Source organism: Pipistrellus kuhlii, unplaced genomic scaffold, assembly GCF_014108245.1.
Source record: "Pipistrellus kuhlii isolate mPipKuh1 unplaced genomic scaffold, mPipKuh1.p scaffold_m20_p_3, whole genome shotgun sequence".
Classification (NCBI taxonomy): Eukaryota; Metazoa; Chordata; class Mammalia; order Chiroptera; family Vespertilionidae; genus Pipistrellus; species Pipistrellus kuhlii.
Window position 1 is genome coordinate 113,631,917 of NW_023425529.1, and position 23,553 is coordinate 113,655,469.

Genomic DNA, 23,553 nt, shown 5'->3' on the forward strand with positions numbered 1-23,553 from the left:
ATCATCTTAATCCACCTGGCATAGTTGTAAGTTATTGTGGGAAAATATCATGTGGAAATACCATTGGATTTCTAAATATAGATGGTCAGTGAGACATGGGGCACAGAATGTTCGCTGCTGTTGTTGGCTGTTCCCATTCGCACTGTAAGTCACACAGAGAACTTGAGTAACAATTTCTTTTCCAAAAGGAAGAGTTCTAAACATGGTATTTTCCCTGTGCTTGCCGACAATGTTAACCAGTTCGAGCTGATTGTTCTGCTACCTAATGAATTTTCTAGGAGTAAGTGACCAAAAATCTGTAAGAAATGTGTCACTATTCCATTTCTAGATATTGTACATTTCTCAAGGGATTCGTTTGCATACTGTTTTCCCATTAGCATGTGCTTTGGTTCATTTTATCATTCCATATGTTAAAACAATTAAAATGGACAAGATCCACACAAAGGGCATTTCTTTGTCAGCAGAGCAGGAATTGGTTCATTTATGAAAAATGTTCATGCAGAAGCATTCTTATTGAAAAGATCCCGAGTGTGTTTCCTGTTATTCACATATAAAGTGTGTCAGGCACCCTGCAGAACTAATTAAAATAAGGGTTTGTGTGTGTGTCATTGTAGGCTAGAGGTAAAGAAAGACAGTGGCTCAGACACCAAGCTACTGGGGAGCTCGATGACGCCAAGATCATTGATGGGCTGACCGGAGAGAAAACCATCTACAGACGCCGGGGCGATCTGGAGCCGCAAGTAAGTGACAGTGGTCGAGTCGCCTCCGATCTACAGAGCTTGGCCTTCTCTATGGACGGCTGCTTTCTTGAGTTGCTGTCCTTGTCAAAACACCACAAACCCTGAATGTGGCAACCATTGTGTTAAAAAAATTAGGGGAAAAAATAAATATTTTATTAATTTATGATTCAAGATCCCAGCATGAGTCAAGAAATACCAAGCAGGCACACTCAAATTGAACAATTTAAGAACAGTTAATAAAAAGACTATTTACAAAGTAATGGTTGGATTTAGGAAATCATAAGGAGATAGTGTGGTACCCAACTGTAGGCCTCTAGCCCACCCCTCTCTCTGACAGGCCAGAGGGCGAGAGCTCACTGGAACGGGAGGGCCAGCCGACAGGAGCTATGGCCCTCGGCAGAGGGAGAGCCGTGGGTCACAGCACAGAAGGGACTGAGGGGCCCTCTGATCCGGTGCCTCCCATCAGCAGAGCCCACCTGGAGTCAGCAGCCCAGGGAGAGGCTGGTGCCATCCCAGCAGATCGGCCCCCAGGATTCAGAACAGGGGGCGCCAGAGGGAACGGAATCCCAGAGGCTCATGCAAATGGAAACACTAGAGTAGTCATTGTGGTTTTCTACTCTGTTCCTTTAAAACTTTGTGTCCAACCTATGACAGAATAAAATTTTAGAAAGTGAGCAGTTTTCCTTCTTATATCTCTGATGTAAATATATGTAAAACTTTGGATAGTCATAATACTAACATATTTGCAAAACAATGGCAATAAGGTGAAACATTGAGTCTCTTGGTGGGCCCTGAGCCTCCCTTTATGACCAGAGCTGTCGAATAGCCACTGCAAGCTGGCGAAGCGGGGGCTGGTGGGAGAGGGAGTCACTCACCCCATTTAGAAGCTTATTCAGAGGATCCTTTGGTAACTTGGGGAGTTCTCCTATGTCACTGGTGTGAGTCAACAGCCACTTTCTTTCCTGACTCACTGTGGCCACAGATGTGTCAGGAAAGTTGTGAGTGGCCCTGGAAGCATGCATGGCACTGCTCTTCCTTCATGCTGACTGCACACGTGTTTGAGGAATACACTGAATTTGTCTCAAACCATTACACTAATACCCACAGTATTTTCTTGAAATTACTAACTCTACTCATTAGTTTTTACATGTGTCAGCAAATATATAATTACAGAATAGTCTGGAATTTTTCTTCTTCCCTTTTTTCTGCCAGTAAACTAACAAAATACTTTTATTTTTTATTCTGAAAATTGCCAGGCATGAGTCCAAAATCAAACTGAAACTGAGGAGAGTTTCACATTTAACTGACAGTTGTTGCTAAACAGTAGTTAGACTTTACTTTTATGCCTTTAACTGCCAAGGAGAGTAAGGAGAAGTAGTAATTCAGTAACTGGGAGGAAGAGAAGACGGGAAGCTTACTAAAGACAAAGGCACTGAAGAAAATTCAGTAATAACCCCTCTCACAGAATGTGTTTTAGAAATCTGGCATTTTTTTGTGTGGACTCTGTGGAAAATGGCTTTTGCTTCCACAGTAGCTCCATCGTGCTGGAGTAGCTGAGTCTGAGGCACGACGTGAAAATGGCATGTTGGGGTTTCTATCTTCCCAGAGTATAGAAGACGGCGTCAGCTGCATTAAGGCAGTTTACTAGATTAGGTCAGGTCTAGGTCAGGACCTGATTTTCCAAAGGAAAATCTTCCCATGTGGCCTGACTACCAGCACAAGTCTGAAATCCCATGTAATGAAATACTGCCTGTAGGTGCCTGTGCTGCATGAGCCCAGGCTCACCTGCCTGCCTTGTGGCTGGTCCTCCTGGGCCTGTGTGAGGCCCAGAATCGCAGCCAGTGATGGTTTCCTGGTTCACAAGACTTCTGTTGTGTCCGCCCTCAGGTGGGAAGCCCCCAGCAGAAACCCAAGCGTCTACGCCTGGTGGTGGATGTGTCTGGCAGCATGTACCGCTTTAACGGGGTGGATGGCCGGCTGGAGCGCTCCATGGAGGCCGTGTGTATGGTGATGGAAGCCTTCGAGAACTATGAAGAGAAGTTCAAGGTAATGGCATGAACTAGAATGGTGGAGGCATCACTGACCACGTCTGCCCAAGAGGCAGCCCGACTTAAGGCATGACAATGGATAGATAGACACAGGCTCCCCCCAGAGGGACAGAAATCTTCATATTCTCATCAGTTCACCTATCAGCATAGCGAACATGAGCCTCTGGTTTTATCTGCTGTAATAATAAAAACATGATAATGCCAGAATTTGAAGGAGCACTTACTACAGAAGAAAGCACTGAACTTTACAAGTTGTGTGATGTTAGCCATAATGTTAGGAGAGAGGAGAACAGCAGGCTCTTAGAAGAACCACAAGACTCTTCCCCACATTTCTCAGAGCCGCCTTCCTCATTCCAGTTTCCCCACCCCACCCCCATTCTCGCCCATCACCAACCAGGCAGCCTCCAAGGTTTGGGAGCACCTCAGAGTATGCTGTTCCCAGCACTGCTTTGCCTCTCCACTTGGGCGACCGTTACACAGTAACTGGTGTCTCCCCAGCTGACAGCGAAGATGGTAACCCTGGGAGACGTGCAGCCTCCACTCAGATGTTCCCATCCCGCTGTTGCTCGGTGTGCTCTGCATCCTCCTGCAGAGTCTGAGCCCTGAGAAGGGGTCCCCTGGAGCCGGGTTACTGCCTGAGATGCGCCCATCAGTCCTCTCTTACTTTGCAAGCCACAGAGAGCACTCACACTCCAGCCCTTTCCAGAGCAAGTAGCTGTGAATCAGAAGTTCAGGTGAAAGAAATGGTGCATGTGCAGACATGAGCGAGGGGTACACAGTCTGTCCATGGACATGCAAGATTGTATTCTGGATCAGGTATGTCCCTCAGGTATCAGTGAGCTTAGATCATTATTTGGCTTGACATCCCACCTAGACTTCAGGATTGCTGGGTGTTAGTGGATACAGCAAGAATGCTGAAACCCATCGCCTCAGTTACTGTAGGCCAGTTTGTGAGGCTCGGAGTCTCCCAGGCCCCGGGTATGATGCTGTCCAGGAGAGATTCCCTTTTGGCTTAATGGTAGGGAGAGGGATGCTCTGTGTCGCCAGGCTCTGTAGAGCACAGGATACCAATACAAATAGAACATGGACTTTCACTGGGGAGCATAGCTTTGTTTCCCTTAAAAAGATGGAATGTATTTTCCCTGTGACTAGTGAAAACGAGGGAACTATTGAAGATTCCCTCTTGGTTTCATTGCCAGGAAGCTCAGAGCTAAAATCAAAGACCAGCCGTGACCCTTTGTTATGTCTTTACTGCTTGCAGACCGGTGCTCAGCTTTTCCTTCCTTTGACCCTCCCTCCCTTTAGATATACCTTTTCCTTGATTTTGATATTTTTACCTTTTATGGATTTATGGAAAATGTTTGTTTTTTTAAAATATGTTTTTATTAATTTCAAAGACAGGAAGGGAGAGGAAAAGTGGTACTTGGGCGAGTGTCCGGCGGGAAGGGGCAGGGGCAGGACAGGGAAGGCATACCCAAGACCTGTCCTGCAAAAGCCTCATCATGCCCAGGGTCGCCTCACAGGTTGACTGGCGTTTCCTCTCTCCTCAGACAGGAAGCAGACCCAGAAGCATTACGGGCTTTTCCCAGTCAAAGGCTAAGAGGAGACAGGGTGGGATGGAGCCCAGGACTCTTCCCATTCTTTTTCCTTATTTTGTTTTCTAGTTTTGTTTTGTTTTTACACTGCCTCTTTACTTCTCAACTTTTGAAAAATTTTAAACCTACAAAAAAGTTGAAAAAAGAGTAAAATTAACACCCATATGCCCTCACTTAGATTCACCAATTGTTACTATTTCCCCTCTTTGCTTTGTGTTTCCCTCTAAATATATATATATTCAGCTCCACACCTTGAATTATTTGAAAGAAAATTATAAACACCACAATGCTTTACTTCTAAATACTTTATTCTGCTTCTCCTAAGACTAAGGGCATTCTCTAACACAGCCTCAGTACAAGGATCACATCTAAGAAACTATCAATAATTTCATAACATCTTCTAATATCTAATCTAAAATTAATTTTCCCAACTATCCCAAAAGGATCTTTTCTACTTGTTCCCCTACACACACACACACACACACACACACACACACACACACAACCCAGGACCCAGTCAAAGCCCACACCTTATTTTTAGTTGTAATGTCTCATTCGTCTCTTTCAATCTGGAACAGCCATCACCAAGGCCACTCAGCTTTTCATGAAGGTCACTGTCTTGAGAGTCCAGACCAGCTGTCTGTAGACTGTCCTTCATTCTGGATTTGACTGGCTCTTTTCTAATAGCGCCATTTACCTTGTCCCAGTGTCCCCTGTATCACCAGAATCCTAACAGGCTTTCCCCCCATGCCAGATACTCTGGGGACTTTCTTAATATTCCTGCCACCACTGCCAACTTATCTAAGACTTTGAGTGGCCACAGGCCACCCAATCTCTGCTGGGCTGTCTAGGCCTCCTTTGCAGAGGGTGTAAAGGGCAGTGGATTTGGAGTATCTTCTCGAAGACATTTGATGCATGAACATCAGTGACAGCATAGCATTCTCCTCTGCTCTGTCCTTACATCACGTGATTATATTCAGCTCATTTCATCTCTCTGTGCTTTCATGTTCTCTTATGAAAGAAGCATAAGAACTAGGAATAAGTCATGAAGGCATGGAATTTACTCAGCAATATAAAGTGATGCATGAGCAAAAGACAGTTTTAGGAGCTCCTGGTGAAAATGTATATTCCATAAGCCAGGAGGGCACTGCATGTGGTGTCTCGGAATTCAGAAGTGTGCTCTGAGACCCCATCCAGCTCCAGACAGTTGTTCATCACCTTCCTGCAGTTGTCCCTCTGCCGTGAAGGTGTCTAGTCTGAGTTTGCTTTGAAATCGTTAGAAGCCACAGTCCTGGCCAGTGATCTGGACTCTCCCCTGAAACCTCTCTCTTGGCCTCTGCTGTGTGTTTTGTTTGGCTTGGCGCTGGGTCATTACAGTCCAAGAGGCTCATTAGAGTCAGCCCATGTTTTATTCTACCTCAGCACGACTCAGGCCAGGCCACAGGGACCCCAGAGCAGGAGTGACTGAGCAGGAAAGGGGATTCAGTGGCGGGATACATTTCAGAGCCATTGGGGATTTAAAAGTTCCTCGTAATTGTTCTACCAACGGAATTCAGTTCTCTGGAATAGCATTTACATTAGGTCACTTAAGACAGGAGAAATATCACTTGCTAATAATCAGCAGAAACTCCTCTAGTCTTACAATCAGCAGAGTTTATAAACGTAAGAGTGAGGAGTAGAATGGTAACGGCTTGTGAACCATTTTATTTCCATCAGGAAGCATGCCTTTCCTTATCTTTATCCCGGAGTGGCCTTGTGATTTTTCCAAGCCCCTGGGAATGTTTCACCATAACTTTAAGTTAGACCTCCTCTTCAAAAGCTCTTAGTACCTTAATTTTTTTCTTCAAAAAAAACAAACACCAAAAGTTAGCTGACTGATTCTGCACAGAACACTCAAATAGTGACACCAGAAAGCAGATTTGTTTAGTTATTGCCAACTTGGATTTTTAGGGAGGAAAGTACTCAAATTTATTGTTTGTTTTTGTTTTTGTTTTCTTATTGATTTTTTACAGAGAGGAAAAGAGAGGGATAGAGAGTTAAAAACATCGACGAGAGAGAATCATCGATCAGCTGCCTCTTGCACACCTCCTACTGGGGATGTGCCTGCACCCAGGTACATGCCCTTGACTGGAATTGAACCTGGGACCTTTCAGTCCACAGGCTGACACTCTATCCACTGAGCCAAACCGGTTTTGGCTAAAACTTACTGTTTTTGTGGAGACACATAAACCATAATCTAAGGCCATGGTTTCCTAGCAGTGTAACAAAGATCCCTGGAAGGGTGGTGGGCAAGGGTGAGTGGCAGCTTCTATTTCTTCCCTCCCCCTCCCCAATTCAACCCCAATTCCACTCATATTGATAGTACCCAGTTTCACAATCTGGGCTTTAGAGCAATATTTCATGTGGAGGAGTTCCACTGCTTAAAAAAAATTTTTTTTTAAGCTAGAAAACCACTATTTTAGGGCCAGTACTGGACTGTGATTTCTTTTTGGAAACAGGTTTATCAGTTTGGTTTAGATTATTCAAACCCTGAACAGGAAAAAAACAAGGCACAGGTGTTCCTATGACTAAGTGAAGCAGACGTTTTACTCCATTTCTTGGGTGTTCCACTGAATTTTCATAGAACCTTGGGGATAGGAATAACCTTGGGAATTATTTTTAAACTCTTTGTTTTACAGATGAGAAAATCAACACCAGAGAGGTTAAATGCTTTGCCCAAGGAAACACAGCAGGGCTTTTGACTCCCACACCAGGACTCTTTCTTAGTTGATGTTTTATCCCTGCTTATTCCCACCCAATATGTGTTTTTACAAAGCTGTAAGTCAGGAGCTGTACCATTTACAGAAAGTATCTTCCCCTAACACTTCATCATCCCAAGGAGGTAGAATAGGCATACTTTTCTCAAAGTTATCTTGATTAGAAAGATGGGGTTAACTTACAGAAGGATATGGAAAGATATGACTCACAAACCAACTCCTGCTCAGAAAATTATTTTTATCAAAAACAGTTTAGTGTATTTTCCCCATGCATTGGAAATGTTTCACACATTTAGAAGTAGAAACCAATTATCCTATCAGGCTCAGGATTTGAATAATGTGGTGTTATTGCCACATGAAGATAGTACCAAAGAAGGGTGTACAGACTTCTCTGAGTCCAAAGCTAATCAAGAATTCGAAGTTGACTCAATTGTTGATGTAGCTAAGCACTGGCCAAGCCAACTGTTGGTGGCGGTGGGAATGGCACCAGGTGTTAGACCGGTGGGGAGAGGCTGGAGTTCAGCAGCCTTGGTACTTGAATTCTTGCTAGGAAAGAATTCAAAACCAAGACTCAGACTATAAGAGAACATTTATTTGGAAAATCACAGAGGGAGAAGTAATTTGTAGAAGAAATGGCCTTAGAAACAAATTATAGAGGCAAAGGAAGGGCCCTTGGAGCTTAGACGTGAGGAAGGTAAAGGTGATTAGCCTGGGGGGAGAAGAGGAGGTAGGAGGAGGAAGAGGCTCCAGCATGCTCCCAGAAGGGAGAGCGGGCTGGGTCCTCCTCCTAAGGGCTTTAAGGGTGGAGATTTTAGGGGGACCCCAGGGGAAGATCTCAATAGAATATTCAGCAACTTTCCAGGCATGTCCTTTCAGGGTCGGGGTCTCCACTGGTTGGTTGGTTGGGGCCAGGGCAGGGGGTCATTATTCAATGCAGCTGGTCCCGAGGTCAGCCCTGGTGGTGCTGCCTTTCTGGGCCTGACACTGAAACAACCAAGGCCCAGATGTCATCTCTAGGGGGGAAAGGTCAGGGGGTTTTAACCGCATGGCCAGCTATATGTTAGGGGAGGAAAGGTCACCCTGGGGATGAAGTCCTGCCTACATTTGTCCATTGCTAGGCACCCAGAGCCTTCCACCCTGGCCCATCGCCCTTGCTCTGCTCATACCTGGCCCATCGTCCTTGCTCTGCTCATGTCTGTCTAACTGCCCACCACACAACCATTCAAAAAGCTTAAGGAGAGATAGGGCAGGGAAGGAGTTAGGGAATGGTTATTTCTTGATAACAAAAACATTGGAGTTTCGCTTCCACCTCTGACAATACTACATCTCTGACCTGAAGCAAGTCTGTTAATCTCTCTGAGCATCACTTTCTTCATTTATGAAATGAGGTTAATAACACCTACTTCAAAGGTTGTGGAGAGAATCAACATGAGATGAGATATGTAGAAGCACTTTGTAAACTACTAAGAACTCTACAAATGTTGATGTTATATTCATTAAATGCATAGCCCTACCTTTCCGTGGACCCTGGGAGTTTAGGTAAAACCACCTACCAGAGATTATCCCTTCTGTCAGAGAGGTGAAGTGATTTACAAACGTCTAATGTTAGAGGTCATCTAAATCAGCATTATTTACAAGGTAGAAATGAGATTTGGAAAGGTTAAATGACCTGCCCTAGGTCAAAAAGCTTGTTAATGTCAGAGCTAAGCCTACAATCCTTGACCTGCAGAACACTAATCTTCCACATGAACTTCTCTGATAGGAGGAAGGTGAGCTGGCTCACACTGCAGACTACTGGCTCACTACACTTCGGTGTTCTGTTGCCCACCGTCAGTAGTGCCATTTTGGAAGGGCGTGTTTGGATTTCTAAAAGGAGGTTAGAATTTCACACTATACACAGTCAGTCTTCAGAAATAGTTTAGGACGATGGTCTCATACTTATAATGTGGATGCGTAATAAAGCATAGCCTCTCCTAAAGTCAGCAAATGATTATCCTTCTCGCAATTTAAACACAGATCTCATTCATAAAAAATGCTGACAGCTCTTTGTTCTAAGCAGAGCTTACTTTGCAATCTAAGTATTATAAATCATCCTTCATATTTGATGATAAATCTTTGTGTCCTCAATCTAAAAACATGAAACTCAGCATGTTTTTATTTGTAATACTTCTTCTAAATAAATGAGATTTTCAAAAGAAAGTAGAGCAAAAGGACATTTAAACAAGTTTTGAAAGCAAAAAAAAGGATTCAAATTATTCTTCTCTAATTGAGGTTTGTCTTTACCACCGTGGTTTATTATTTAGGTTGGGTGCTAAGTGTAAGGCCCCACAAGGATCTTAGGGATGCTATGAAAAACGTAGAAAGCATAATCATAAAAATTTTGAGCTATTACAAAAAGTTAAAATCTAAATGTTGGGTGCTTCAATAATGACAGTGAGGTGTTATGCAGTGACTCCTGTGACTGACGCATGCTTGAGACCCTGTCCAGTCTGATTTGACAATTGTCACAGCAGCAACCAGAGCAGGTGAATGGCAGAATCAGGAGTTAGAGAATGGAAAGGAATGAGTGTATATACTTTTTCTTTAACCCAGTTTTGAGGATTGGCAAATTCCTGCCTGTAACCCTGTTGGGATCCTGGGACCGCAGATACCAGATAATTATGACATAGAAAGTCTTGTTTTAATGGAAGCTCAGCATGACCTACAGAAATACCAAGGAGTGCTCCACATTTGATGTCTTTTGGATTCCTCTCAAGCATTTACTTCCTTTGGACACAGAATAATCCCCAAGCCCATCTGAAATTGAGAACAGGGTCTGTAAGTCATTTTTAAGCTCCATCCTGTCCCTTAGGTGTGTCTTCCCAGTGCTGGAATGCTAATGCGGCACAGACAAAGGCAGGACCATCTGCAAATAGCACTTTCCCTACCACAGATAACAAAAGGGAGGGAGAGGAGGGATTGGAGATGAAAGGAAGGGTTAAGAAAGGGAGAACCTCAACCCATTTATCTCTAACTCATTTACCTGAAAAAGTATAATAGGTAGATAGATAGATCAGTCAAATGGTAGATGGATAGTTACTGAATGCTTCTGAAGTATTTAATCAGCTAGGGTCTGGTTTTGATAAAGAGCATCAAACAACTCATTTGACTGCTCTTTGTTTGACCATTAACTAGCCGCTGCAGTGACCAGTTATGACAACCCTGAGAGCAGACCACCTGGTCAAATATTTATTTATACAATCTCATCCATGGTCATCTGATTAGTAAGACTTTAACCTTCAGGTAAAGGTCTAATATATTTATAGCCGTCTTACCTCAGCCAAATAAAAGGAACTTACTTCTGTTTCAAGAAGCTGACTTATCCCCTCATGTAGGACCCTGTTTAACAGATTGTTTCACCAGCCCTGCAAGGAAAGCAGCCTGCGGCACCTCCTCAGGAGGACTTGCCCTAAAACCCCCTCTGCTGTGACCACTGTCCAGTTAGACATTCCTGGGTCTGGAGCATGCTTCCCTGGAGGAATCGTGCCAAAAACTCTCCACATCCTACCTCTGAGCGCGGGGAGATCCTAGGCAGACATATACTGAAGCCAGAAATCTACTCTTATCCAGAACAGTACAGATTTTAAATTTCAAATTTTACTTGTTACCTTTTCACTACATTGATAGCAAACCATACTAATGAGTATAGTATAGTTTAGGATTTTTTTATATATGGAATTTATTGCATCCTTAGGAAGTATTTATTGTCAAGCTTTTAAAATATAGTGTGTCCAGAAAATATATACACACACTTTCAATAATTATAAGACAATTTTTATTAAAAATACATTTCATTGCCTGGCCAGTGTACTCAGTGGTTGAGCATCAACCTATGAACCAGGGGATCACAGTTCGATTCCTGGTCAGGGCACATGCCTGGGTTGCGGGCTTGATCCCCAGTAGGGGGCATGCAGGAGGCAGCTGATTGATTATTCTCATCATTGATGTTTCTATCTCCCTCTCCCTTCCTCTCTGAAATCAATAAAAATGTATTTTAAAAAATACATTTCCTTTACAAAATTGAGCTATCAGCTGCTAAGTGTGTATACATTTTGGTGGGACACCCTGTCTATTGGTAAATTTCCCTCACAATTACTTTGTATCCTTCTTTGTATTAAAAAATATTTTTTTAAAACCAGGCAAGGAGTAACCTCCCAGCCCCCTGTCCAAGGCTCCTCTCGGGACCTCCTCTGACCATGCCCTCCAATGAGGTGAAGAGTCTGTGCAGCCAAGGGGACATGCCCACTGAGAGCTAATTTCTAAATCAGGCTCACGGCTCCTGGGATCCCGGCTACCCTGCTTCCAGGGTCCCTGTGGACCTCTTCCATCTCTCCTCAGGTCCATCTTCCTCAGACACACTGGCCAATGGCATGAGCACCAGGTCTGATGGATGGCCAAGGGACCACTGTATGGGGGAGGGGGGGTGATGATGTGTGGATAGGAGGGCTGGGTGTCCACACGTGTGCAGGGGAGGTGCCTTGTGGTGTGGGACAGAGTCAACTGTAGAAAGAAAAGGTGATGGGCTGCAAGCCAGGGCCTTGCACTGCCCATACCATCAGTTCTTTCAGAGAACTTCAAGGAGTCCAAATATTGACCCTAGCTTGCCAGGCCATTATATATATTATTGCAATGCAAATATTTAGGCATCCTATATGGACCTTCATTGTCCTTTCCAACTATGCATTTATCTTGTCCATTCCTAGTCTCTCTGCCTCCCTTTTACTCTCAGAAAAAAAGTAGTATCTTTCCTCCTTCTCCAAACAACCCTCTGACTATGCACCTGACCTCCTCCCACGGCCTCCACTCTGGGCCTGGGAAACGAGAACCCCTCCCCCAGTAGCCCTCCACGTGCTGCTCTAATTCTCTTTATAACACAAACTTTTGTTGAGATTGTTCCCCAAAGTCACCATTGGTTCTGGTGCCCAGAGGTCATTGGTCATCATTCTCCTTGATGGCATGGTAATGTAGCTCGGCACCATTGCACAACCACTTCCTGAAACCCCGCGCTCCCGTGTCCCGGGCTCTGGCCTGCTCTGGCCCTGCTCCGTCCACTCCCACTCAGCTCTGAGTCTTTCTTTCACTCCACCAGGGAGGAAGCGCCCCAGGTTTGGGAGGAGGGGCCCACTGCTCTTCTCTTTCTGGGTAGACACCCTTGGCAGTCATGTGCCTCCCTCCTGAGGATGACAGCCACATCTCTGACTGCATTAAGTAGACTTCCTCTCGGATGCCTCCCCGAGTGCATGATTTCGGCATGTCTGAATTGGAATTCATCTTCCCCAATAACCTAGTGGCCTTCTGACTTCCTATTTATACATAAAAATTATTTCAACGGGAATTTTTTCTATTCATTTTAAACACATGGTTTCAGTTATATTATGGGTTGTTTTTTTGTCAGCTAACTTGGGCTAACCACCATTTTCTACATGGTTGTTGGGGTTGGGGGGGGGGAGATATATTCCAGCTTATAAACAGTTTATTTTTAAAAAGAATATAGCCCACACAGGAAAGGGAATTTCCCTATTGCAGACATTTTTAAAGCATTTGTGCAGTAGACACACCAGGTACACTCATGGATACTGAAATTCAAAGGTGAATAAGATTTGCACTTACTTTCCAAGAACTCACCAGTTAAAAAGGAAGACATGTAAAGAACTAGTTGAATTCCCTCACAACACCTACAGAAGTGTGTTACACATAGTAGGAGTTCCACAGATAGCTGTTGACTAATGCAGTTGGTGAACAGACAGTAGTGATTCTTAAGCATTTTGTTCCATAATACTCCAAGTACTCCCTGGAATCTTTGCCCCAGACCCACACTCAGAATTTTCTTTGCAGATGCCCCAATTTCCAAGGTACCCTGAGTTCTAGTCATATCAACATCACAAAAATTCTTAGTGGGAAGGGAGGAGAGAATTCAAGGCACATTCAGCAGTCGGAGAGAACCCTTTGCCAAGTTTAATCTGCCTCAGGCCCCACTTCTTTCCAGATGCTGTGAAAAGCAGCACCTCACTCTCAGCTCTAGTCTCTTCTCATCAGACATGACTTCCTCCTGCACATTGTTAGGGAATTTTAAAGGTCATTTATAAATTGAAAAATATATAATTTTATAACCCACTGTCAAATAGAAAAGTGGGTTATAAAATTACATGGGCAATGTTACCCATTTTGCTTAAAAATTATGTCTATTTAAATGTTCGTATGTGTAAATATGCAAGCCTAGGAACTTATACAACAAAACAGTAACAGAAGTTCTCTTTAAGTATTGAGATTATGGGTAATTTTTACTTCCTTTCTTTTCTTTTCTGTCATTTGTACAATGAATATGTTTCAATTTGTGTTCAGAAAAAAAAAAAGAGCATGTGTATTAGTTTGCTGTGTAACAAATTACCACAAACAACAGTTTAATGCAGGATCCATTTATTATCTATCAGTTGGTTAGAAGTCCAGCAGGTTGATCAGTCTCCTCTGCTTGGGGTCTCATTAGGCTGAAATCAGGATGCCAGGCGGGCTTGGCTTTTACCTGGAGGCTCTGGGGAAGAATCTGCTTCCAAAACCATTTAGGTTGTTGCAAAATTTGGTGCCTGTGGTTGTAGGACTGTGGAGCCTGTCTTGCTGGCTGTTTCTAGATGCCACTCTTGGGGCCTTGCTCCATGCTCCCTGCCAGTTCAGCCACAGATAACTCCCACAGGTCAAGTCACCCTCAGCTTCAAATCTCTCCAGCATTCTGTTACACTACCGGCAGAAAAAAACGCTCTGCTTTTTAAACGGCTCATAATATTAGATTAGGCTCAGCTAGGTCATCTCCCTTTTGACCAACTCAAAATCAACTGATTAGTAACCTTAATTAAATCTGCAAAATTATTTTGCCTCATAAGGTAACATGAGTGATACTCACAGGCCTCTCACTCACTAAGGGAATAATGTATACAGGCTGTCTAACAGCGGGCAGGAGTCTAAGGGCCACCTCAGAATTCTGCCTACCACAGTGTGTGTGTGTGTGTGTGTGTGTGTGTGTGTGTATGTATGTATTTAACTCTCCCTTAAAGAATGGAATTCTTGGTAGCATCTCAGTGGCATCTTCTGCCTCCTGTTGGAGAGCAGGGATCACACAAGAGGATGGACCAAGTGAAGGAGCCTGGGCTGTGTTGCCTTCAGAGAGAATATCCACTCTCCGAAATTCTGGGCATTAACCAATGGGAGAGTGGGGCTTATAGGTCCAGTGGCAGTTCTGTCGTGGACAGAGGCTTCTCACTCTCCAACTCTCTTGCCTGCAGTATGACATCGCTGGACACTCTGGAGATGACTACAACATTGATCTGGTTCCAATGAACAAAATCCCCAAGGACAACAAGCAAAGACTAGAAGTTCTGAAGGTAAATACATTGTTACCGCTATGCTGTGAAAGCTCCCAGCAGATTAGGCAAAGTATCTTCTGGTTGCTGCAAAAATTCCCTGAAGAAGCAGCAGATTCAGGGGAGACTTTCTGTCTCACAAATATTCAGACTAAGAAAATACTCGCACCTAAACTCCTTTTCTCCACCACATCAAATTTAAACTTCGTTCCCAACGTATTTTTCAGGTACTGGGTATTGTGTCAGCGTTCTCCAACCAGGGTTACCTCCTATCTCCTATGCTCTTCTTCCCAGCCCCGCTATTTCAGTAGAAGGAGAAAAATGACCTCTTGTAATATACTCTGTAACCCTAATTTTATGTATTTCTCAGTATTTAATGATAAATTTAGTTTTACATACTTAGATCTACAATAGAAACATATGCCATGATTTTAATGTAAATTCCCTCTATTGCTATTGATGTAAGTACATTGTTTCATATTATAACTTTGTTTATTGGAAACTCCACCCATTCCTTATTTTTCTCCTGTGTTACCTTCATCCTCCAGTGTGATACCAAATTTTATATTTTCTTACATTTTCTCACTTTATTTTATTTTTTTATTTTATTAAATTTTATTGGGGTGACATTGGTCAACATGAACATACAGGTTTCAGGTGTGGATTTCTAAGTTACAAGATCTGTATATAGCACCATGTGCCCACCACCAAAGTCAAGTCTTCTATCACCTCATATTAGGACCCCCTTTTTCCCCCATCCCCCATTTTCTCACTTTAAATGGCTAAATTTTAAAAACTAAATATCAACTGGGATTGTTTTTGGAACATTTCCTATTTCTAACAAGAATCTGAACCACATACAAATATCACTGGGCGCTGTTGTCACCCCATGGGGCCAGCTACAAGAACTCACTCAAGACTTCTTATTCACGTATAATCACTAATATTTGTGAATATTTATGGTCAGAAGAAAAATCAGGTTTGTTAAAAAGGCGTTTCTCATCTGTGGCTTTTGTGCAACATCTAACCCAGACGATGCATGCCCATGCTCAGTTCTGCATGAGTGGGGACCACACTTTAGAGGGGACAAAGCATGCCATCCAGGAGATTGTCAAAGAAGAAGCTGACGAGTACTTCGTCATCGTCTTGAGTGATGCAAACCTATCCCGATATGGGATACATCCTGCCAAGTTTGCCCAAATCCTGACGAGCAACCCTCAAGTTAATGCTTTTGCCATCTTTATCGGATCTTTAGGTGATCAAGCAGCCAGGTAAGTGTTGCTCCGGATGGAGACATATGTGGGGCAGGCACAGAGATAGTTGAGTCCCTGATGCATGGCATTTCCTGAGCGTAGCATCTTGAGGGGTGGGGCCTGGAGGAAAACAGACTCCAGAGGGGCTCCTGAAGGAGCTGATGGAGTAGTTGAGAGGATATGATGTTCTAGCTTATGTTTGGATGAGCAACAGTAATTTTAAATTAATTTACTTTTCAGCTTATATTTAAACTTACCGACAATGAAATAAATAGCAAATTGATTTGTCTAGTAAATTTAACAGTATCTTACACATTTTGTAATGTACATCTAAGTCCCAGGCTCAGTTCTAATCAATTTATGTTCAAAACTTACTCAAAGTAGCAAACACCTACTATTTTCATAGCACTAGAGATTGTGTGTGTCTGTATAATGTACTAGTATATAGACATATACAAACATATATATATGTGTGTGTGTGTGTGTGTGTATCATTTAATTTGTGTGTATATGTATCATACATTTACATAGACATATACACACACACACACAAAATACATAGAAATGCATGTGTCTCCCTTGCTGGGGAGAGGAGGCAGGGTAAACACTTGGAGACAATGTGGGGCAGTGTTTAGAGGCAGATGCTGCACTGAATATACTGAATTTCGGGAGAGGAACTGCTGGTCAGACAATAAGCACCGTTGTGGATGATCTGAAGGCAGAGATCTGGAAACACTTTCAATGACTTAAACACACTAACATTTCTTTTTTTGAATTACAAACAGAGCTCATTTTTTTTTAATCTACTGAAAATACTTTAGGAAGTACAAAACACAAGTGAAAATAAGCCTCCCCCCCCACCAAAATATAATTCCTGCCTGAAACTCAAAAGGCCACGTGCTCTGCTCTCCCACTGTGTACCTGCCATACTCTGGTTCCGAGTCCTGTGTGGACTAGGAAATGTTTTAGTGTCCAAGGTGCTGGCATTTTTTCTCTTTTCCGTTCCCTTCTCCACGCTACAGGATTGCACAGTTCCATTGAGAACAGGCTTAACATCACGTAACTACAGTCACTTTATGACTTCGCATTTTTCTCAGTTTTGGGTGTTAGCCTTTTCTAGAACTTCCGTGTCCTTGGACACAAACCATGTCTTTTTTTACTCAGATTTTCTTCATGACCAGCACAGCAAACTCAGCAGCGAATGCTGCTTGAGTTGAAATAGCTATTTTGTCTTTCTAGTGAACAGATCCTGTTTGAATACTTAAGAAAGTACAATAATACCCCTGTGGTTTCCTAGGGAAATGGTCCAACATCTACTGGCAAAAGATATGTTGCAGAATTAGCTGGTCTACCGGGCATGCCAAATGTATGATACTACACAGGATGGTTGACTTTTATTAAATATCATTCGAAAACCAAACTTTGCTGGCACGGTGAAAGGAGGCTTTCTTTTGGATAGAATTGTGTCTTGCACTTTCATTGCCTTCAAAAATAGCCCTTTGTTCCAAATGATAAATTGGCATTTTAAAAAATTATCATAAGCCTATATAACCTCAGTGCCATCAAAGCAGCAATTGCATAAGTCAGATTGCATTTCACATTGTGTGTGAGGGGCAAAAAGAGAAGGGGAGTAGAATACCACTCGAGGTTTAGCTGGGCAGCATTTTTCAAGGCCTGTTTTCTAGCAGGAAAAGTACTTAGAAATACAGTGAGGCCAACACAGTCACTGGACCCAGGTGAGCTAATCTCACTTTGGTTCCAGGGCTCTGTCATGGAAATATTCACTGATTTTCTCATGGAAAACAGTTTTCAGTTTAGGTTTTTTTGTTTGTTTGTTTGTTTGTTTTTTAGTTTACAGTCTGTGGGGGCAGGACGTGGAAGGGGCACCCCCAATTTGCAATGGTAATTTCCTCTCCCTTTCCATCCTGGCAGGCTTCAGAGAACATTGCCCGCTGGCAGGTCTTTCATTGCCATGGATACCAAGAACATCCCTCAGATTTTGCAGCAGATCTTCACCTCCACCATGTTGTCCAGTGTTTAAGAAGTGCCCTTTGTCACCCTGAGGCCTGGGATTTGCAATAAGATGGGAATAAAGAGTGCTCTGAAGAAAAGAAGGCACAGCAAAGAGAACCCATGCAATGACTAGATAATTCTGACATCCCTGGCTCTTCCTACACCTGCCCAGTAACCGGAATTCAGAAATGTATCCAGAAGGGGGCTTGTGAATGGAAATTACAACCATTGCAGACTTAAAAGTAATTAGCGGAAGCAAGTTGAGCTGCATTTTATAAAAGGTGAGGGTGAAAGGAAGGTGGTGTGACAACCTTGGTGCTTGGTCCATTTCCAAAAACCTAAGGGATGGAGAATACCTAGCTTTGCCTTAACACATCATCATGACATCTAAGATAACAAAAGTGACCCCACTGTGAAGCCCTGATGCCACATTCTGACATTGAGATCGAATCTGTACAAACCCATCCAACTGGTTCCTGCCCAAAAATTAATTTTCTCTTCTCCCCACTTTGTGTTGCCCAACAACAATGTGATAGTATTAAACCCACTGAAAGTCCTTCTGACAGCAGCATTTTATAAAAGGTTGGAATTTCTCAGTAATTCCATTTTCTTGGCCAAAACCAAAAGGAATCAAAAGATCCTTGGATTGCTTCCTGTCCCACGTGACTTTTAAAAGGTTCTTTAAATAATAAAGAGCAAATGCCCTGTTCTCTGGGGGGCTGGGAGTGGAAGGATAAGGATGTCTAACATTGAGTTCCTGTTTCTTCTTGTTCTTCTACTGCTTCTCAGAAGTTTCACACTACTCCCTCATGGTTTCCAAAATGCAGTGCTCAACATAACAAATGCTTATGTTTTTACTTAAAGCAAAGTAAAAACAAGGCAGTACATTTGAACTGAATGATAACTGGAAATTTCTTTAGCTATTAAAAAAAAAATACCCTGTTCAAGCTTTATTCTTTTTCTTTCAAAGTGCACCTTACTCCCACCCTATCTTGGACTGACCCTTATTTATCAATAGGCTCAATGTCACTTAGTTGAAAATCAAATGCTTCAGTAGAACTCAGTCTCTCTCCAGCCATATAATAAAAAGTTCCTCTTCACCACTGATGGTAAAGTCAGAGACACTGGGGCCCCAGTGTGTGTGCCTTCTTTCAAGTTGGAAAAACTAGCCTTGCTAATAATGTTACCTAATTCACTCACATGGACTAGTAGTAGTGAAATTGTACAGATGGATTTCACTGTCATTAATTAGAGGAAATGTAAAAAGATAACCCATTTGTTCCAACACCCCATCTTCCTATCAGCTGTCAAAGAAATAAAAGCAATCGGATTTCCAAAACACTGTTGCCAATGAGTTTGCAAGGCACGTCTTGTTTTCCTAACCAGAGCCTGCCCGTGTGTTGAATCATCCAATAGTGCAAACAATTGCACTGCAGTGAGTACCTCTAAAAATGCAGTTACAGCCCAGCCAGTGTTGCTTAGTGGTTGAGCGTTAGCCTGTGCACCAAGAGGTCACCTCTTGAATTCCCAGTCAGGGCACCTGCCAGGGCTGTGAGCTCAATCTCCAGCAGGGGGTGTGCAGAAGGCAGTCAATAGATATTGATGTTTCCTTCTCATCGATGTTTCTCTCTCTGTCTCTTCCCTTCTTCTCATTAAAATATCAATAAAACACATAAAAATGTAACTACTGTAATGCCCAAGTGTCATAAACCCCAAAGACTACCAGGGAGCCGAATCCGATGCAATTGCAGAAAGCCTGTATTTATTTCGGACTAGTCCGAGCCCAGTCTCACCCACACCAACGAGGGCACGAGTGAGAAAGAGGAAGAACTTAACATATCAATGGGTTTTATAGGGAGGGTGGTGCCGCTACCTTGGCTGACCTGATTGGTTGGGTTAGGCCTAGGGTCCAGTTACCTGGAGCTGGACCCGCCCCACCCTGCCCTCTCACCCCGCCCTGCCCCCTCACCCCGCCCTGCCCTCTCAACTACATTAACAACAATAAGAACATCAGCAGCTAACATTTACTGTGCACCAGGTATGCTAAATGATTTCATATGTTATTTCAGTCAATCCTCACAGCAATGCATGCAAAATAAGTACTTTTTACCTCATTTCACAGACAAGGAAACTCAGGCTCAGGAACGTTCATCACTTTCCCAAGATTCACAGTAGTATACTATTGACTATTCATTGCACTACTAAATTCCTCAAATAAAACTGAGGCTTAGAGAAGTTCAAGGAAATAGATGAGGCTCACTGTCAGGAGGGGCAGCGTCCGACAGTGCTGGTTGCCCTCATGCTTCTTTCTTCTCACAAACCAGATGTCAACTCTTGCGCCTTTTCTTCTTTCTCCCAGTGCACTTCTTCTTCTGGTCAAGTGACCATTTCACAGAGCTCCCCCCTCTCCTTCGTACTCAGAAGCTGCCTGCACATATTCATGCACTCAGAGGGGGTGGAGGTGGGGCTCAGGGACCCAGGGCATGGGACACTGCTGGCAGCGCTTCCAGCCACTCCTTCCTGAGCACCTGGGCGTAGGGAGGATGTTCCCACCCAAGGGTCAGCCTAACCCCCAGGGCGCCCGGCTGCCAGAGGGTCAAAGCCCCTAAAAGGCTTTAGAAGTCCACCCAAGAGCACCCGACAGAACATCCTTGTAACAAATCTTCCACGTGTGCAAGAGTGAGCACAGCATTTTTTTAAAACATGGAATGAATGTTGTCACGTAATTGAATTTACCTTTCCCCGCTGGCCAGACATCCTTTGCAATTGTTTTAAAAACAAAAACAAAAACAAAAAAAAACCCACAATTCCTGATTTGTAAAAGAAAAGAATGATGGGGGCGGGGTGGAGAATGAGAAGGTGAAGGGTTTTACTTTCACTTCTTGCAATACCTAACAAGTATGTGCCTTTATTATTAAATGCACTTAATTATGGGCCACTTCACGCTGTTCCCAGAGCCTCGGTAGAGCCAGGCCATTATAATAAATGCACTGTGTGCCTCAGGGGGTCCCGCTGAAAGGCAGCTAGCCTGCCGGCTCTGTGGTGAGCCCCAGCAAGGCTGAGAAGGTCCATTGTTACCCTGAGCAGCCAGGAGGAATGAATGCGATGAATGGCGCAGTACTTGGTGTGTGCTGCCCGGGACCCTTTGTGTGCCCGGCACCATGACCTCACTGCCCGGGGCAGCCCAGGCCCCCCCACAGACGTGCATCAGAGCGGGAGCACTGGAGCCCATCACAGGTTTGGAATGAATCATTTAATTCTCTACACCCTTTCCTGTGAACTGTCAGAGGAGGAGAGATCCATCAATGCCAGCAAGTCTCTAACCAACTTCTGGGGTTGGGAAGCCATTGGGAAGTGGGGCTCTGGAGCCAGCATTGTCCGCGTCCTGAAAGGCCGGCTCCGGAGGCCACAGCCCCTCCACCACCCCTGTGCCTGTCAGCTCAGCCGGAATTCGCTTCCTCAGAGCACAGAGCCCAGAGCCCAGAGGTATGGACCAGGGTAACACCAGCAATAGTCGCTTACTTATTGTGTTCCCTTCTAATTTGTTTCTAACATTCTAAGCTGATTTCTCCTGTCTGGACAAATTTTCCTGGAATTGCATCTCAGGAATAGTTAGTTAAATGTCCGCTTGTGCTTAGGATATTGTCCATAGCTTCTTCATCTTATTAAGAGAGAAAATATCCACTCTTTAACAATTGCTCCAACCCGTCACTTACTGTTTATAAAATTCTCTGACGAAGAGCCTCACTCACTACCATTCCTGGCCAGGCTGCAGCGGAAAGCTCTGGCCTGTTGCTTCTCTTTCCCCTTTCCTCTGAGGCGGGCTGTGGCCGCATCCTGCAGGCGCTGGCATGGAAAGGCTTTCCGTGTGCCACCTGCAGAGGGAGCGCACACACCTGCATGGGGTTGGTCAGAGAAAGGAAGTTCTGGATGCGGCTCAGCTATTAACACCCTGTGCAAACTTGGGCTAATCCCAGTGGGTCCCAACTGCTTCATCTGTGAATTCAAATTTGGCCAAAATGATCTGTAACCAAAGTTCCATGTTGCTATGTCTCACTCAGTGAAGTGACTTTGTCCCTCTCTGTCTAACAAGAACTACATCACATCAGTGCATTTTGCCCCCTGAACCCCACACACATTAGCGCTCGCACAGAGGACTTGGGCACCTGTGTCAGTTGCCCTAAGAAAAAATGTTCCTGATGGAACGTGCACCCTAAAAGTTAGGCAGTTGCCATTAGAATTGAAAAAGGGGCTTTCCCTCATCAGCAAGACAGATATTTCTATGGAAATTTCTGACCATTGTCTCTTACTTTGCACTTCGCTGCCTTAAAATAAAACTTCCTATCTACCGATCTGCACAGTGGGATCCAAAAGGATGCGGAATTGGAAAAGTACTATGTGCCGAGACTAAACAATGTGCAATTGTGCGTGTGGTTTTTTTGTTTGTTTGTTTGTTTTTTAATTGTTCAATTCTGTAAACAGGATTTGCCGGGCCAACCTCGCAAGCTGAGACTGACAGGACACTCTCTGAGACGCGGTGCTCTCTGAGCTCCCCCCTCCCAGCAGAGCCAGTGTCTGTTCTCGGCTTTGGAATGCCAGGGTTACATAATTTTAAGTGAGTGGTGCCTGTGGCATTTGGCCACTCAGAGCAAAGTATCACATCCTTTAAGGTAGTTGGGAGCCAGAGGCTGTCAAGAACGACATGTTCTGCTGGAAGGAATCTCATCAAGAGACTTAACTCTAAGGAGCCGCCGGGGAGTCCCCCCTCAGCAGGCACAGAGCCTCCCTGGGTCTCCCCTCTTCCCACGGGCTCCAGTGAAAGGGTTTGGGAGCCCCCAGCTCTTTCTCTAAAGGAACAATCAGTATTTGGCAATAAACTGTGGCCCCAAAGATGATTGTGTGATCCCCCAGAGGAGTGTCAGAACATAAGGATTTATTCAAGTTACGGCAATTCTGAAACATTAGTAGCGGCAGCTGGAGCTTGACCGGGGATGGAGGGAGCGATGTCTGTCTGAGCATCCCGCGGCAGGTGTGTCCCTGATGTAGCCGGCATGTGGCAGGGAGCTAGTGAGCTTGTCCTGAGGCCTCTGGGTAATTGGTCTCATGACGCCATACTTGAAGCCTTATTAAGTGAAACAAAGAAAAGGGGCATATTTATTTAATCAGACCAGACATTAAAGTTGGAATTTCACATGCAGTATGTGCATATTAATAAATGCCGATGCTGATGTAATGAGGCTGGCCATTTCTCCATACAGTGCTGACTGGACGCCGTCCTGGGCCTCCAGGAATAGAGTGAGCCTCAGTGCAGCTCCTTGGTCCATTTCCTTTACAGATGCTGTTCTGGCCCATGTGATCCCAGCCCTGCATGCACTGGGCCAGAAAGGAGTGCTTGAAGGCGCAGTGGAAACCAAATGGTAATGCTGGGGCAGCAGCCTGTTGGCTGGCCTTGGCCGTGCCTCTGGGGATCATTCCCTCGGAGCCTGGGGCTGGTGAGAATCTGAGGGTCTATGCCGCAAGCCAGGACCCCCAGATTCCAGGGTGTTATGCACAGAAAATAAAAAGGGTAGGTGATGGCCCTGCCGGTGTGGCTCAGTGGTTGAACGTCGACCTGTGAACTAAGACAGTGGTCGGCAAACTCATTAGTCAACAGAGCCAAATATCAACAGTACCACGATTGAAATTTCTTTTGAGAGCCAAATTTTTTAAACTTAAACTTCTAATGCCACTTCTTCAAAATAGACTCACCCAGGCTGT

General features: G+C 44.1%; 1 protein-coding gene across 1 annotated transcript in view; it reads left to right on the forward strand.

Annotated features, from left to right (window-relative positions):
• The window catches only part of VWA8 (von Willebrand factor A domain containing 8), a 341,016-nt gene extending 321,869 nt beyond the window's left edge, over positions 1 to 19,147 (forward strand). The window contains exons 41-45 of the mRNA XM_036454732.2: positions 615 to 740; positions 2,628 to 2,786; positions 14,453 to 14,551; positions 15,563 to 15,801; positions 17,716 to 19,147. Of these exons, the coding sequence (XP_036310625.1) occupies positions 615 to 740; positions 2,628 to 2,786; positions 14,453 to 14,551; positions 15,563 to 15,801; positions 17,716 to 17,824 (732 nt within the window). The 3' untranslated portion in view covers positions 17,825 to 19,147. The remainder of the gene's footprint in view (positions 1 to 614; positions 741 to 2,627; positions 2,787 to 14,452; positions 14,552 to 15,562; positions 15,802 to 17,715) is intronic.
• The last annotated feature ends 4,406 nt before the right edge of the window (positions 19,148 to 23,553 follow it).